Source organism: Miniopterus natalensis, chromosome 10 (genome assembly GCF_054644295.1).
Source record: "Miniopterus natalensis isolate mMinNat1 chromosome 10, mMinNat1.hap1, whole genome shotgun sequence".
Classification (NCBI taxonomy): domain Eukaryota; kingdom Metazoa; phylum Chordata; class Mammalia; order Chiroptera; family Miniopteridae; genus Miniopterus; species Miniopterus natalensis.
Genome location: NC_142090.1, coordinates 6,900,754 through 6,918,414, shown reverse-complemented (window position 1 = coordinate 6,918,414; position 17,661 = coordinate 6,900,754). Strand labels below are relative to the sequence as shown.

Below are 17,661 nucleotides of genomic sequence, written 5' to 3'. Positions count from 1 at the left end.
CCAAGCTGGCCACAAATATTTAATGAGTGCTAAATGCTTTATAAGAATCATCTCCTTGAAACTTGATGTTACTTTATTATGTATTAACACTGAACAGATGGACTACAGCTTATTTCTGTAAATAAAGCCTTTCTTTCATAGATTAGTAGCGCACACATGGAATCAGAGCAACTTCTACTTCAAGGTCAACTTGCTTATGTGATAGAGGGACAAATTAAAATACACTCTTCATGGACGTTCAACGAAAATGTAGCTGCTTTGCTTTCTACAGGGATCTTATTTTCTTGACTCTACATCCTGATGGGTAGTAAGGGGAGGGGGGAAAAAAAAAGCAAACAATATAATAGGCCAATTAAAAATATCTCATGTTCTACAGTCAGTATAAACAGTTTCTTTGGCTTAATTTTTCTTTTTAATCTTTCATTAAACACTAGTTAAATATTTAATTAGTTCAAAGTTCAGCCTTTGATCAGACTGGTTGATTTCTTCCCTTGCTTAAAGTGTCTTCTGGGAATAAGAGAAACTGATACTACTGGGGTGTTGTGGAACGTGGACTGAGGGTGTTTCATGCTGGTCCTGGTGCTGGCCTCTGCAGCCGGGCAGCTACTCTCATCTGCACGCATACGGCTGGTTTCTGCTGAGTGGTGGGTGCTTGGGTCTAGTCTGTGGCATCCGCTGTTGAAGCCTGTGGCTGAGGGACTCAAGGACTGTCGTCTTGGCTTTGTCAGGGCTCTGTGGCAACCCCTTTGATGAAATAGTCCTACTTCAGGGTTTCCCAATATGATTTCTCCAGACACACACCCCCTTTAAAAACTGACCATGATTCCTTTGGGGCCCTGGCTTAGGAAGTCCGCTTTGTAGTCATTTTCTCCACCCGCAGGTTCTCTGGTAGAACTTTCAGCTGCCTCTGTACCTCTTATTTTAACCATGCAGGAGTTTGGGGCCTACACCCCACATTCTAGGAGCACTGCTGCGGTTCTGTTGTCCTACTACCTCCTTGGAGTTTCTGGGCTGCCCCGAACAGTCGTCTCCCACCAGGTGTCCAAACGGGGATCAGGAAAGCATTTCTGCTTTCGGGCCTCTCCTCACCATCCTCAGGGACCTAAGTCCATCAAAAGGGGTGGTCAGGACACATATATTTGACTGTGTGCTTCTCTCTCTTTTTCTTTCACCCCACATCTGTGCCAGAAGGGAAAGGTTTTCCTTCTCTAAGGAATTTGGGGACTTCCTTTGTATCATATCCTGAATTTCCTCTGCTTCTACTTTATTAAAATATCAGTGTCCAAGTCAAAAGGCTGTGGGCTTTGAGTTAGGTGCCTCAGGAAAACTAGAAATTTGGACTCAATAAAGACAAAACAATATTGATCTGATATTCCCAAAATACCGTTATACCAACTATTCTCTATACAGTGTCCCTCTTGCATGGAAAATTGGTCGTCTCCCCTCTCTTCTCTTCAGTTCATTACACCTGCCCCCAGTGGACAGACGGGGCCTTCAGTTTCAACTCCATGAAATTCCAGTGAGGGAATTCTCACACTTCCTCTCCCCATTGGTTCCTGTAGTCTCTGTGCTCCATATGTGGCGAGTGTGGGACTATCTGTGCCCGAGTCTCTTGACTCTCTTGGCCACAGGCTGGGCTCTCAGGACACCATTCACCACAGCCCAAGGTCCCAGGGGTGTTCTGTGTCACGACAGCTACTTAAGTATCTGTCACTGGATACCAGGAGAGCTTCACCCCTAATTGCTCCCTCTTATTTCTCCAAAGGCTCTGCAACTTCATAAAAGATATTAAAATGGATTCTGTCCCCTGCATATGAACCATACATCCCAAGGCACTGACAGGTACTTGATTTCACTGTGGCGTTCGATGGGTTGAAGGAGGCAGGGCTAGATCATGCATCACACAGCAAGCCGCCTTGGAAGTCACCCTAAGTGTCTTTCGTCTTCCTCTGAAACCCCTTCCCTATTACAACTGCCTCTTTCCCCATAACTGAGACTTTCTCAGTCAGATGCGCAGGCATGATTTTGTTTCAGGAAAGAGTGATGTGAAGAAGTATCCCACGTAGGGAAGGAGGTGATGGAAGCAGCAAGGTTCTCAGGGCAGAGGGTCTGGTGCCTGATCCCCAGTGTGATATGTGCTCTGTCCCTAGCAGCAGAACTGTGGGGCATGGCTTCCCTGCCTCCATGCCCAACTCTGTAGCCCTCCTAGAGATTCTACAGGTTTCTAAATATCCCTTATAAATTATTTTTATGCTTCATTTACTAGAGTGCGTTGTTATCATATTTTTAATGCAATCAAAACCCTGGTTGATCTATCTGCCTTGTTGATCTCAGCCTCAGCCCCCAAGTTAGATCTCAGCCTTTCCATCCCTTCACCCCACTGGCTTTCCCATCTCAGAACTCCTTTACAAATCAGGAAAGAGAGGCAGAGAGCAGTCCAGCAAGACAAACCCCGCCACCCCCTGGGACACTCAGTTCATCCAGGAACAATAATAAAAACAAGAGCAAAGACACCACGAGCAGCTGGGGCCTGGCACCCAGCCAGGGCATGGTCTCTGGCTAGACAATATTTCTGGACATGGGCATTGTTCGGCTGCCAGATCTTTGCACATGCTTTGCTGAGGCTCACACAGGTGAATTTGGTGTTCTTTGGGCTGGATTATACATCTCTAACACCATCTCCAGCTCCAGTGTCATATTATTCTAGAAACAGCAGTATCATTTGGCTCTGTCGATCACTCCATCCCTTCCTTGGTTTCTGTGACACCACGCTATCTTGAATTTTCTCCTATTTTTCTGATTGTTCTTTTAAAAAAACAAAACTCCTCTTTGTATTCCTCTTCCTCTGCTTAGCTTTTATTTTTATTTTGTAAGCGTTTATTGAATAAGTAATGCACATATGTTTATAAGGAAAGTGTTCAATGAGAAGTGAAGGCTTGTCCCACCTCTGTCCCTCAGTTCCTCAGACTCTTCATTTGGTTGTGTGTGTGTGTGTGTGTGTGTGTGTGTGCGTGCGTGTAAACCATATAGGACACTCGTGAGCTCACACAACACGTACACACTTTATATTCTATGTGTTTTTATATAGAGATGCTGTCATATCATAACATTGTTCCTCACTGCTTCATTCGACGCCTCTAGGCCGCTGCTGTGTGCCTGACGCTGCTCAGGAACAGGGGATGTCGCAGGCAGATCTCACAGAGGTTACATTCTGTTGGGAGGAACAGGCAATTAAAACATCAAAAAGTGTCAGATCATGTCCAACGACGAGCGATGCTGGGCGATGAAAGCATGATGGCGGGAGAGGCGGCGGAGAGGTGGTGCTACGTAGGGTGACCCCTGCGGGCCTCTGTTCCGCGAGGCGTCGATCCTGGGGACGAGACAGCCGCTGAATGACCAGGAGCCAGCCTCCGAGGACCTCAGGCAGGAGCCTTCCAGGGGTGGAAATAACAGGGACCAGGCCAGGCTCAGGGATGACCCCTTGATACATGGCACGGTGCGCCTTTCTTTTCACTTAGCAACGTAGGCGAGAGATGGTTCCAGGCCTGTCACAGATCGGCCTCCCTCTCCCCTTCCCGCCCCCCCCCCCCCGGGCAGCTGCATAGGATTCCATCATGGGGGGAATCCTAATTTATTTAGTCCCCTGTGGTACTTAAACAGTGTGTAACCGTTTGCCGACTCATGGACGTCCCTGAGCCCCCCCGGTGGCATTCCTGTTGCAGAGGCCACCTACTGAAACTTCAGGGAGCGGAGCCGGCCCTGCGGGCTCTCAGGGCTCATGCGGACTCTGAGCCCGCGCCCGGCCCCCGCCCCAGCACCCTGCGGATGGCCGCGGTGACCTCGCAGTTGCGCAGGCTGTAGATGAGCGGGTAGAGCAGCGGCGTGGCGTTGGTGTAGACGAGCGCCAGCGCGCGGTCCCGCCGCGGGGAGTAGCTGGCCTTGGGCCGCACGTACATGAAGGTGGCGCAGCCATAGTGCAGGAAGGTGACGGCCAGGTGCGAGGCGCAGGTGGAGGCGGCCTTGCGCCGGCCCCCGGGGGAGCGCAGGCGGCGCAGGGCAGCGGCCACGGCGCAGTAGGAGGCCAGGATGAGCGCGGCGGGCAGCAGCAGCAGCGCCAGGCAGGCGCCCAGCAGGGGCAGCTCGTCCGCGTAGCCCCGGGTGCAGGCCAGGTGCAGCAGCGCCGTGATGTCGCAGAAGAAGTGCACCAGCAGGCGGGGGCCGCAGAAGGGCAGGCGGAAGACCGCGGCCGTGAGCCCCACGGACACCGTGAGCCCCCCGAGGCAGCAGGCCAGGGCCAGCCGCGCGCACAGGCCCGGGGTGACCAGGGCGGCGTAGCGCAGAGGGCGGCAGATGGCCACGTAGCGGTCATAGGCCATGGCGGCCAGCAGGAAGCACTCGGCCCCGCCCAGCGCCACGAACAGCTGCATCTGGACAGCGCAGCCCAGGAAAGAGATGGGCCTGCCCCTGTCCCCGCCGGGGGCGGCCAGGTCGGCCAGGGAGCGGGGCACCACCACCAGCGTGTAGCACAGCTCGATGGCTGACAGCTGGCACAGGAAGAGCAGCATGGGCGGCCGGCTGGGCACGCGGGCCACGGCCACCAGGATGAGCAGGTTCCCACCGAGGGTGGCCAGGTGCCCGGCCAGCAGCAGCAGGAAGAGCGCGGGCCTCAGGTGCGGGAACTCGGAGAAGCCCTGAAGGACAAAGCCGCAGGGCACGGTGGCATTGCCCGGGCCGCCCATGCGCGGCCGCCCAGGGGCACCTGTGGGAGAGAAACGCGGGAAGGGGAGCGTGTGGGGCGCCACCCCTTTGGCCCTGCTGGCGGAGTTAGAGGGTGGGAGGGGGTCGTGGGTACAGAGAAGGGTGGGGTTCACGTCCATGCTCAGCCCCCTCCCCACGACGTGTCTTGTTAACTTGTCCAGAAACGGGCGGCAGGCCTTCCTGCGTCCTGGGCTAGAATTCTCACAGCTGTTTTCTCAACATGCTTCTTCCAAAGAAGCCTGGGTTGTAGGCCCTTTCCTTGTAACGCGTCTCTCCTGACCTCCACCTACCAAGAATTCCCTGCCTTCGGGCTCCAGGTAGCATTCGGAGGGGCCCGAGCTCCCCAAGGCAGGAACTGTGTCTTTGGTCTCTGCCTCTGTTTCCTCCCCCGTGCCCTGCGCGGTCACTTCGGGGTTGCTGTCTGTCTGTGTCACAGAATCACAGAAACATAAAGCAGATGAAGACCTCAGAGCTCATCTCCTACACCCTCAGAGTTGTCAAGAGGAAAATAAAGCTGGGGGCGGTGGCGGTGAAGGGCTTAACGGTTCACTGAAAATTACAAACAGAATCTGCATTCCCCAGGCTGAATCTGGAACCTCCCATGACCCCAAATGAGGCCATAAAGAATGTCTCGAGGGTCAGCCAGTTCGTATTAATTTAGTCTTAAAAAAGACGCAGGTCTGCACCAGGCGCTGAGGCAGGCACGCAGGGGGCAGGGTAAGTTAGTGGGAGGGCCTGGCTGGGCACATCAGGAACAGTGTGTCCCTCACATTTTTATTAGGAGTGCCGTGTATCTGCCCTAACTCGCTTTCTGAGCGAGCAGTACATTACAGAATTGCCAAATGAACAGTTTCTTTCTAAGCATCATCCCTGACTCGCTTGTAGGCAACTTTTGGAAAACATTGATAGCCTGTGGGTGGACTGTGCTTGTTGTAAACTTCTGGCATGGGGGGAACGTGGGTGGTAAGAAATTCAAGGCCATGCAAACCGCAGGAGGGTGCTTGATTTTCCCAATGGCTATTTACGGTATCTCTTATTTTCTTACCTCTTATGAATTTTAATTGTAAGCTTGACTACTGTATCCTGTCGGTGACTGAGTCACAGTTGATAGTGTTGGGAGTGGAATTTATGCATAGAATGCAACAGCAATAGAGCTGAGTCAAGGGCACGGTCGCATGAAAGAGTTGAAAGGAATGTGAAGAGCTTGGGTTTTGCTAGCAAATGCTCCTTTTGGAGAAGAGAATTCTGAGGATTTATATTTATCAGTGTCCCCCTGTGCTTTTTCTTGTCATCTGAGGGGAATGTCTTCAAACAAAATGTCTTGCAGTTTTATGGAGGATGAATAGGGTGGGGTTTGGGGTGGGTCTAAGGGGGGGTGGTGGAATCATTTCCCTTGTGTTTTAGAACCCTCACTTTTTTGGGGCAACATGCAGTCCCTTGAGCAAATTTAACCTCTTTTTGTTGAGTGCCGCTTCCTTGCCAGGGGTTGCAGCTGCAGGTGTGAACAGGAGAGAAGCCTGGCTGGCCCGGAGGTCGGGGCAGGATGCAACTGCTGCGGGACCCTCTCTACTCAGTCCTTCTTAGACATGCAGGGGGTGGGGGGCAGAGGGACAGCAACGATCCGGTTCTTTTGCCTTCATGTTCATACTAAGCAGAAATGGAGATGACAAGAAAGGCCAGGTGAAGGCGCCAGTCACTGCACACGGAACGCAGATCATGTTTTTTTATAAGCAAGGCCTGCAGGCAGCGAGCCAGGTGGGCCAACTAAACCCAAAGGAGACTGAGGAGTGTTTCTACTCTGTTTAGAGTTTTTAGGGGGATTTGTTACAAACTCAAGGAATGTATGTTACGAAAGCCTTTTCTCTGCGAGGGTGAGGGAAACAGACACTTTCCAAACTTCAATGATTTGGCCCATTCAAAACCCAGCTCCTCCCGAGTCCTTGAAGCTACGGAGGGAAAATAAAGGATGACAAGGCCTCCTTGAGCCCCCCCTCCCCATGCCCCCTGCCTCCCCCCAGGGGCAGAAGGGCAGATATTCTCATTCTTCCAGGTGATTCATAGCATCGACAATAGCTATGTTTAAGAGAGGGGCAGGCAAATGCTCCTAGGACTTCACACATTTAATTCACTTAATCCCAGTGGCAACCGGATGAGGCAGGCCAGCTCTTTACTCATTTTACAGACGAGGAAATTAGGGCCTAAAGGAATTAGGCGGCATGAGCTGTGGTAAGCCAGGCTTTACACCCAGCCCTTGGGTCCATGGTCCCGTCCACTACAGTCTTCCTTACTTAGACCTCTCCTGAAACTTCGCCCACCTAAGACACACCCGGCCTCCTCCCACGCCTCCCACTCCCCGGCCTCCACCTTAGCCGCGCTCTCCTGGGCATCGCTGTCCTCAGATTTCCCTCTTCTGACATCTCTCGAGGCCACGCGGGTGTGAGCAGCAATACAGATCCTCTAAGATAGCAAATCTAAAAATAATTTCTCCTTAGCTTTGACATTCCTCGCTGCTGCCATTATTGTTCTGGCAGATCCGCTTTTCTAATCGTGTGAGGCTCAATGGAGCACCCGCAGAGTGATGGCTGGCTGGGGGCCCAGGACACAGGGATGTGGCTGAAAGCCTGGCTGGGCTGCGGCTGCAGAGCTGGGCTTTGATTTTCCTGGTGCAGAATAATTAAAATTACCCATAATACTGATGTTTTTTAAATTGGTTGTTTCAATAGTCAGTGGGAGCCCTTGTCAAGAGAGGGGGTGAGATGGGAGATTGGAGAGGTAGACAGGTCAGGCCCCTCCAGACCACTGGACATGCCCAGGCCCCTGGCACCCACCCTCTAGACTACATGGCATCGACTGTTTTGACTGACATCTGACTGACCACCATCCTGGACCAATCCTAGGGCTTCGAATGCAGCTGGTCATTCTCAAGAATGCACTTTGAGCTATAAGAACTCAACTTTTCTTTCTTCTTCTGAACGTTTTTGGGTTTTTGCCTGGCTGTGTTCCCAGTTTGAAAACTGAGACCCTGGAATAAATCTTCATCGTTCATTTCTGGCCAAGCCTCCAGGCTCTTCTGGAGCTCCTTCAACATGGGTTAGAACCCAGCCTCTACAGTATCTCGGCAGCCCTTGGGCTCCATTTGCATAGCAGCTGACAAGTATAATTACGATAATGACTCCTTTTCCCACGTCATCAGCCTTTTCCTTGATTTATGACAGATAGCTCAAAACTTATGAGCATCCATATATTTCCATTATTATTATTATTATTTCAGATTTGGATTTGTTTTCTAAAAACCCTCGAATTCAGACTCATTTGCCATTTTCTTGCTGTGTCATGCAAACTTACATCTTTTGGTGGTGTTTTTCTCATCGGTGTGATATCTCCTTTACTCAAAGGAGCTAAATATCATCTCTGGATGCACAGATTTTACTGTGTGCTCCCTCTTCCGACCATTTACAGTCTCAGCCTCGGCCTGAGGTATGTGCCTCTTTTCTGTCCTGCTGTTTCTGTCTCATGAGCCATTTCCTTTTACACGATAAAGCAGCCCTCTGAGTCCTTGATGACTAAATTTGGTAAGATAGCTTGTCAAAGGCTTTTGAAAGTCTAAACAAAAGAAATCCTTTGTTACTTCTTGTTGGCATCAGTGTCTCCTAAAAGCATTTGAATAGATTTAATAGGGATATTTTCCTTACACAGACATTCTTGCTTTCCCCCCTTTATGGTATTTTCGGAAGTATTTAGTGATCCTACCTATTATAAAAGTGAGATGCCCTTAATCCTTTGTATCTTCTCAGGAGTTCTTCTTAAAGCGATGGTTACATGGGCATCTTTCAGTTCTCCAGCTCTGGGTCAGTACATTATCTTGGGTTTTGCATTTTGGCCAACATTTATCCTTTGGGTTTCCTGACAACTCAGAATTATAACTGGGTGTGCACCTGTGTTTAGAGCCCCCTAAATAGTTGCCACTGTTCATTCTCTTTTTTTAAATCAACTGTGGGATTAGGGCTTTGAGTAAAGTATCATTTCAGGCTCATGCTCTCTTGTATTTTCATCGGAAGAGAAGCTTTGAACCACACAAATCTAGGAGTCCTGCTGCTTTTAGAGCTTGCTCTCTGCCTTTGATGCTTCTAAAGAATTCTCAGCTTGAACGAAGCAGCATCCATTTCAACGGGTAGCTCTGACCCAGGCTTCTGCCAGAGGAACAGGGATAGACTTCAAAAACCAGCTCTTTAATGTTTAACATCAAAATCGTCTGGCAAAGAGACTGTCCCCATTCTGGGACTGTGAAGGTCACCCTTATCACGAATAAATGCATGGTCATTGTACTGTTAGACTCTGAACAGTATTCTAGGCCTGAGGGTCCGTCACTCGATTGACTGGAAAAAATATTAGCACCTTTGCTCTATAGGGACACCAGTTTGTTTTCTAAATTTATTTTTAAGATCAACTGTCATTTTTCGTGAAGTAGGTTTGAAAATACTTTTAATTTCTAACCTGCATCTATCTTATGCCGCAAAGTGGCAGGAGGGCGACCTCAGCAACCCAGATGGCCCTCCTACTGAAAGATGCTTCTCTTTTTTTTGTGGGCCACAGACTGACAGCTGGAACTAGGAACAGGGCAAGGCAGCTGCTTGAATGGGGCAATCAAGGCTATCTCAGTTCCACCAGGCTCTTTTCATGGCTCATTAAGCTAAAAAAAAAACACACAAAAAAAACACACAAAACAAAAACCAACACACCAAAACCCACTGGCGAAAAAACATATGTTGATCTGCTAGTCCAGCCCCCATGCAGGAGAGAGCACGCTGATATCCTGGGGACACTGCCTCAAACAGCCAGGGGGCCTCAGCAAGCCCTTCACCTGGGCGAGTTGCATGCATACTTCTGGCTTCAGGAGCTCTTTCCAATGGGGTACGCTCCGCCCCATCCCCCTGCCTACCCCCGAGTTTCCAGAGCAGGCTCCTGTGGTTGCTGAGCAAAAGGAACAAAGGCCCAGATGAAATGAGGTGGAAAGCACAGGACTCCGCCAGCCTGGGGTGGGCTCTGGTGGCCGCCCAGGTCTTCTGCAAGGGGGCGGGTCCCTGTGGTTGGTGTGGTTTGGGGCCCGGAGATTTAGCTCTTTGGGCCCGAGCAAGGGATAAATGCAGTCGCTGACAAGATCACAATGGGAAGTTCTGTGTGGTCAACTCTTTGTGGTCTGTGGAGCTAAGGAATAATCATGGGTATCACCTTCATGAATGCTCTCTATCTGGCCTCTAAAAGTTGAAGGGATAATGTTTTCCTCAATTCTGTTCTTACCCACCATTCTGTAGAAACTACACATCATCAAATGCTTCTCTCTCTGAGAACTTCTGTCCACCTGAGAAGTCAGGGCTCTCCCATTTTATTTTTTATTTTGTGTGTGTGTGTGTGGGGGGGGGTTGGAAAAGCTGAGGCAGAAGCGATGCATTTGGGCAAAGATATTGAATAAAAATATATAAGAACCTAGAAGTTCTGGCATCTGTAGCTGCCTCATGTTCCTCACACAGCACCCCATCTCAGGGTACCACAAGTGCCCCATGATGTGGGGTGCTTGGTCTGACCTGAGGAGGGGGTGCATGGGAAGAAATACTTCCCTCGCAAGTAGTTACCTCTTTTGGGCAAACCTAGCTGGGAGGTGTTTCGATTTCCTTATTTCCATGCTCCATTCGTGGTATTTCCTTCCCTTGTCTGCCCACGTACCCGCTAAATGCCAGGTTCTCCTTACCTGGGCCCAGAGAGAGGGGGGACTTGGAGACGGGTGGTGAGGAGACTCAGATCATGGGGACTGGAGGTTAGAATTGAAGCAGCAGAGTGTAGAGTGGCGGTGGGCAGTCGTAGAGGAGCCGGAGGCTGAAATATGAAGAGTGGGAGATGGAGAGGCTGCAAGGAGGGGAGATGGCCCAGAAGGGCTTTCCACAGCAGCCTCTGGTTAGCAGTCTGCTCCGCACTATAATCTTAGCTTGCTATGTATCCCTGGAGAGGTGGGGACAGAGGAGAGGAGTGTACTGGTCCCTTCCAGAGGGAGGGCAGGCAAGAGCCAAGGCATCTGTGATTAATGCGCTCACCGCAAACCCCTCCTCAGGGCTGGAGGCCTAGGTGGGGCTTGGCACCTCTACGGGGACTCTCCACCTGTCCGAAGGGAAATGACTCTGCCTCTCTCACGAGGCCCACTGTCCAGAATGCTGTCCGTCCCACTGGCCCTGCGCTGTCTCCCTAGGGTGCTCCTTGCTCTCTCATCATGACAGCCCCCCTCTCTGCGTGCCGGGCCAGGAGGTTCCAGAACCTGCTGGGAAGTGTCAGGTGCCTGATGGGCCTGCGATGCCTTAATCTGTCCAGTGGCTAGAGCGCGGAGCTGGCCCTCGAGGCGCATGAATGAACCTCCTTTCAGCTCTCACATGTGTGCAAGGGCGCAGGAAACTGCGTGAGGAAGCCTCCGCCGCCAACGCATCCTCCTGACCCGGGAGTAGGAGCTCGGCCGTTCCAGCGGGTCCCCCCAAGTTTGGGGACTGAAGACCTGCGCTTGAATTTCCGGTTATTATCCTGCACATTTGTGTGTATACGAGTTAGACTATTTTAGAATCCTCATTTAGGTGGAATTAAACTGATAGTTCCCCCATCGTAGAGAAAAGCTCTCTGATCCCATATTTTCACCGAGCTCCCATTCTCATGCAGTAGGGAAAAAAGTGAGCTCTGTCTTTGTCGTCTACACTTCCTCTCCTCTTCTTTCTATTAAAAAAAGTCACTTTATCGAGACATGATTGACATGTAAAATGCTGTTTTGAGATTTTTACTTACAAAAACATTTTAAAGTGCTACAAAAATGTCATTTATTATACTGAAGAGCCACGATGAACATATTTTCCAATATAGGACTCTACCCCGCCTTCCCCGGCTCTGAGCTTTCAGAATGTGGTCTGCCCTCTCAGCCTTTCTTTTCAGGCACATAGTTTCCCCGAAAGGTAAGAAGCAGTCAGTCGGGAAGGGACGCGGTCTGGACAGGCCTCCCTGGTGATCAGGACTCCCGGATGTGATGATATCACACACAAACAGCGGTGTAGTCATGGTTCAGAATTTTGGAAAAGGTGCCAAGAAAATCTTGGACATAGTCTTCAGGATATGTCAGCCCCTGACCTAAAGCAGAATTTACCAGTGATGGGAGTTTGGAGTTTCGTGCACAATGTTTTTCTTGGCTGGAGTCTGGCTTTATGTGAAGAGTTGTGTCAACACGGGGGAGTCCCTGCTTGGGCTCAGGGAGGCCTCAGATTGGTGGTGCCTCTGTCCCTTCTTGGAGAGTTGCTGTGAGTTTTCTCAGACTTGGAGCCATGTGGGATCTGTGTTTGGAGGGACTGGAAATAGTTACATCATCTCCACATTCCTCAGCCGTTTGTCACCAGGTTATACATCGCTTGGTGGGATGCCTGCTTCCAGGGGGAAAAGACACCCCTCCTCTCTGACTTCAGCAGAGAAGAGGCTGGTTAAGTTGTTGAGTTTGATGAACATCTCTGGCTCTGTCCCTAAGGAGGAAAAGTTTATTTCTTTGGGGTCTTTGCATATTTTTTTTGAGTAAATTTATAGACATATGCATAATAGAAAAAGGGCAATAGAGTAAACCTAGAGTATCAACAACAAATGAAATTACAGTGGTACATGAAGAAATTAGAAGTGAAACAAAATAGTATAACCAAAATCTTAAGTTGGTTCTCTGAAAATTCTAAGAATATAGATACATTTCTGGAATTCTCACCAAAGAAAAAATTTAAAAGATGGAATAAAAAAGTGAAAAGGTAGAAATTAAAATAGATATAGTAGAGATTAGAAATAATAAAATAATATTATTAAAAAGTAGTTATGGCCCAGCAGGTGTGGTTCAGCAGTTGAGCGTCAGCTCATGAACCAAGAGGTCACCAGTTTGATTCCCGGTCAGGGCACACTGCGGGCTCGGTCCCAGTAGGGGGCGCGCAGGAGGCAACCCATCTATGTTTCTGTCTCTGTTCCCTCTCCCTATGTTTCTTCCTAACGTCAATAAAAACATGTTAAAAATAAATTAAAAAGAACTTATGGATGCAATAGACACACATCTGAATATAAGTCTAACTGGCCTAAGAAGGATCAGAAAACTTGGGTAGAATTTTAATCATTAATAACATTGAATTGCTACTGAAAATATATCCTTTCTGCCCTTCTCATGACACCCGTGGAAAACAATTTTACAAGTGGACTTTACCAAAGTTTCAAGGGACACATAAATAAATCCCCACATATTAATAAGCTTTTCCAGAAAATGAAAAAGAAAGAAAAATTGCTCAACACATTTTATGAGGCTTACATAAACTAGATTAAAATAATTCTTTTAAGTATATTAAGCAAAAAGTATACACTGATTTTATGGATGACAACATCTTTTAATATTACCCAAAGAAATTCAACATTTTTTAAAAAACAGCGTATTTCTACCAAGTGACAGTGTTCCCAGGAATACAGAGATGATTCAATTTCACAAAATTCGTGAATTCACTATCACGCTGGATGACTAGAGGAAAACAGTCATTTCAATACACATGGAAGAAATGATGAACATTCTTAGAAAGCTAGAATACAGAACTTGGTAACCCAATAAAACCTATATCCCAAAATTCTACAACAAATGATGTACTTCATAGGTAAATCTGAGTACTCCTTCTAAAGTCAGAAACAAGATGCATTCACTTTGCTAAGTGACACTTATGAGCACACACAGTACTTATGCTTCTAGCCAATACAAAGAAATTAATTATTGATATGGAGAATGTACTATAATTATTTGCCGATGGTATAATCCAAGATCATTAATGAGCAAATTAGTCATGCTAATAAGGAAGTTCAGCAATATTTCCAATATAAGAACAACATATAAAAGTAAATAAGATTCCTGTATACTAGTGATAATTAAAAAATGTAATAAAATAAGATACCATTACAGTAGCAATATACGCCATAAAATATGGAATTAATTTAACAAAATGCTTCATAAAAAAATTAATAAGCTCCAGTAAAGGACAAGAAAGACAATTCCAATAAATGTAAAATTTTACCATGAATGATAATCATGAATGATTTTTCCTTGTAAAAATGTCAATTTTTAAAAATTTTTGGATATAGTAAGTGCATTTTTAATAATTACAACAGCAGTCAGGAGGCCAATTGGCATATCAGTTTAAAAATATATATGGAAAAATAAAAGCCCTAAAATAGGTAATAAAAGTAAAACATTTTGAACTAAGGTAGTGAGGAGAGAAGTTGACTAATTCTCTTAGATATTAAGATACACTGCAAAGCAATAATTAGTAAAGTAATTGACATTTGTATAAGAAAACTGGCATAAGGTACAGGATTGACTGTTCAGAAAGAGATCCGTATTTTTATGTGAAATTGGTAAATGATGGTGATTGCACCATAAATCAGTGGAAAATGCTTTAATTTAAAAATAAATGTTTTAAGGAAAATAGACTAATTAGATGGAAGAAAATCAATTAGTTGCTCCAGACACACCCAAAGATGTAAAATACACAACCTTTAAGAGAAAAATTGGGCATCCAGTCTGCACTCGCTCAGTGCCAGTCCCTCCGGTTCAGCGGCCAGCCTGCTGGCACCCGTTTGCTGCCTGGTTTCTGCTGCGATCCACAGGATCCCCGATCCACAGGATCCCCGATTCCAGATCAAAGCTGAAGCAATGCTTGACCTCGCCCAGCTAACGGAAAATGAGGTATTGATGGCGTTTGCCTCCTACACGGCGATTGTCCTTTCGAAAATGATGCTTGTGAGGATTCAGCTGCAGTCTACAGATGGGCAAGAAAGGTTTTTGCCAGCCCAGAGGACGGTGCCGGCGCTGGCAAAGGGGAAAACGCCAAGAGCAGAGGGCCCCGGAGGGCCCCCCGAATGACCTGGAGGGCATGGAGCCGCGGCCCGGCGTCGGCTCCTGTACTCCTGACGGGGCCCAGGCGGATCCCCCTCAGCACCCTGGCCAGGCTCCGGGGGAGCGCCGAGCGGCACAGTCGCAGGCCTCTTCCCCGGCCCGGCCGAGTCGCACGCTGGCTTTTCTGTGGCGCATGGAGTGACTTTGTCAGTGGCTGACAAATTGCTGAAGACTGGATTGTACCTGCAAGGAGAGTCATACAACTCACCATCCAATTATTTTCTAAGATCTGTACTTGCAATTTTATAGTGAATGCTTTTCAAGGCTTTAAGTGGGAGGGAGCAGAGAAATTAAGATGGGGAAGACCTAGCCTGAATCTTAACATCACCAGTCTCCTTTACTCTTGTGTTTCTATTTGTGCGAGAAATTTAATGTAATTCTTGCCCAGCTGGGCATGGCTTAGCGGTTGAGCGTCGACCTAGGATCCAGGCAATTGGGGTTCGATTCCTGGTCAGGGCACATGCCCGGGTTGCGGGCTCGATCAATGCCTCTCTCATCATTGATGTTTCTCTCTCTCTCTCCCCCTCTCCCTTCCTCTGTCTGAAATCAATAAAGATATGCTTAAAAAAAAAATTTAATGTAATTCTTATTTTTTCTTCTCTTAAAGTACTTTGTTGTAAATTTTCATTATAATTTGTAACACTCGTTCACCATTTCATATTTTAAATCTATAAAAAGAGTGAGTGCATGTATGAGAAACCTATTTTAATATTGCTGAAATGGACATATGAAATAAAGAATTTAAAGAATTTTTTAAAAAAGAAAAATTGATAGATTTGACTACATTAAAAATAAATATTTTGGTTAACAAAGGATAACATAAGTAGAAATAATAGTCCAGGAAGTGATACTTGCATCATTAATAACAACAACAACAACATCTAGAGTCACATAAGGAAATACTACTAATTAATTTTAAAAAAGAAATATGAACAAAATTATTAAAACAAATTTGAATGAATAGTAAGTCATTGAAGAGATTCTCAGCATCATTTTTAATCACAGATAAGTAAATTACAACCACCATGTAATCTCTCTTTTTTCTTTCTCCACCATCACTGCTATGACGTGGATACTTGGCCTTCATTTTAACTTTGGCCATCATTAGCTAAAGGATCCAGTTATCTTTCATCAGAAACAAAAGCAAGAACATTTTAGTCTGTGAAGCACCATGCTTACCCAGTGTGACTCTGAGGCTACACCTTCAGCCTCGGTCAGGTGATGTGACACGTTGAGCATCACCCCTGACACTCCGAGATGCTGAACAACTCTTCAATCAAACAAGCAAGAATAAATGAGAAGCCCACTGATAACCACCAGGCTGGCAAAAATGAAAATGCCAGATAATATGAAGTGCTGGTGAGTTTGTAGAGAAAGAGGGGCGAGCCCTCCTGAACTCGAGCGGGGGTATAAATTACTGCACTTGTTGTGGAGACAACTAAGTAATTTTACTGAGATGGCATCAGTCTCAGATGCTTCATATTTTACATCTTCGCAGTTTCACTCCTAAGAAAATACGCCCCGCAGATGCTCTTCTGGAGGTAACAGGAAAGATAAGTTCTCAGAAGCATAGTTTGAGCCGCAAAGAGTTGGAAATAATTTGAATGCCCAATGGTAGAGAAATGAATAGGAAGGGGAGATACATGTATGGGAATGATGAAATACCGTGCAGGCGGTTAGAAGTAATGAGCTAGATTTCAGTATGTTACATGAATAAATATCAAAATGTAATGATGAATAAAAAAAAAGTAAGAAAAAATGTAGCATAATGCCAAGAATGTAAATTAAACACACGAGAGTACTTGAATATAATATTAACATATGTTAAATATAAGAGTATGAAAAGAGGATCATGCGTGACTGATGATGTCATTGTGCCACAAACTGACTTTGGTCAAATTAGCTTTTTGCCCCACTTCCCAAGACTTAGTTCTTCAACCCTTCTCCCCTGAAAGAATATAGTTGGCTATAGCTGACCAGCGTCAAATAATGATGGATCCTTCCCTTTCTCCAGTCTTCTCTTTGAGATCTATGGGATCACCAGTTCGTATCAGAAATTCTGGTCACCACTGTTAACAAATCTCTAAGCTTTCTTTGGCCGTCTTTGGTGATTTCTCGTGATAAAGGCTGAGCAATGTGGGGCGAGGGCAACATTGTCAGCCTCCTTGAAGTCATATAATTGGTTCCTTGAATGAAGTGACACTGCAGAACCATGGTTCTGTCCATCTTCTGCATTTTCAGTGACTTCACCACTATAATATACTAGCCATACTTCCCATCCTTGACTATTTCCTTCCCCTTTCTTTCTTTTTGGTCACCGTTTATCTGCTCTGTGCCCTCTTCTACCTCCACCTACCCCCTCCTCCACCCCCTTTGACTAGTAGCAAGGAGATGCTTAAGCTTCATGACCGAGTGTACACCCTCCTCTAAGATATCATCTGCTAAACCTTTTACTTATGTATTGATTTTCAATTCTCACTGGAGCATTTTTCCCCCCATTGTTTTTCAGAGAGATTGGAAGGGGGGGAGAGAGAGAGAGAAAGAGAGAGAGAGAGAGAGAGAGAGAAACATTGATGAGAGAGAGAGAGAGAGAAACATTGATGTGAGAGAGACGCATCAATTGGTTGCCTCCTGCATGCGCCCCGACCTGGGCTGGGGGTCGAGCCTGCAACCGAGGTCTGTGCCCTTGACCAGAATCAAACCTGAGACCCTTCAGTCCTCCGGCCGACGCTCTAACCACGGAGCCAACCCAGCTAGGGTTCTTCTAAACCTTTTCAATAGTTGTACCCTTGTTTGTGTAGTGTGACCGCCTACTTATTCCAATTTCACCCATTCTACAGACTTCCTTTCTGACCAGACACAGACCAACCTCTCCCAATGTTTGGCCAAACTTCAAGTGGGTTCCCACAGATCCTTAATAATAATTGTTC

The 17,661-nt window shown here is 47.0% G+C and overlaps 1 protein-coding gene across 1 annotated transcript; it reads right to left on the bottom strand.

The window, feature by feature from the left end:
• Positions 1 to 3,776: 3,776 nt before the first annotated feature.
• LOC107523794 (olfactory receptor 10AC1-like) lies at positions 3,777 to 4,739 on the bottom strand. The gene has a single exon (XM_087821321.1). It carries the CDS (start codon positions 4,737 to 4,739, stop codon positions 3,777 to 3,779), a length of 963 nt encoding a protein of 320 aa, XP_087677447.1.
• Positions 4,740 to 17,661: the final 12,922 nt, after the last annotated feature.

Coding starts and splice junctions, on each gene's coding strand:
- LOC107523794 (XM_087821321.1), bottom strand. CDS start 4,739: ATGGGCGGCCCGGGCAATGCCACCGTGCCCTGCGGCTTTGTCCTTCAG.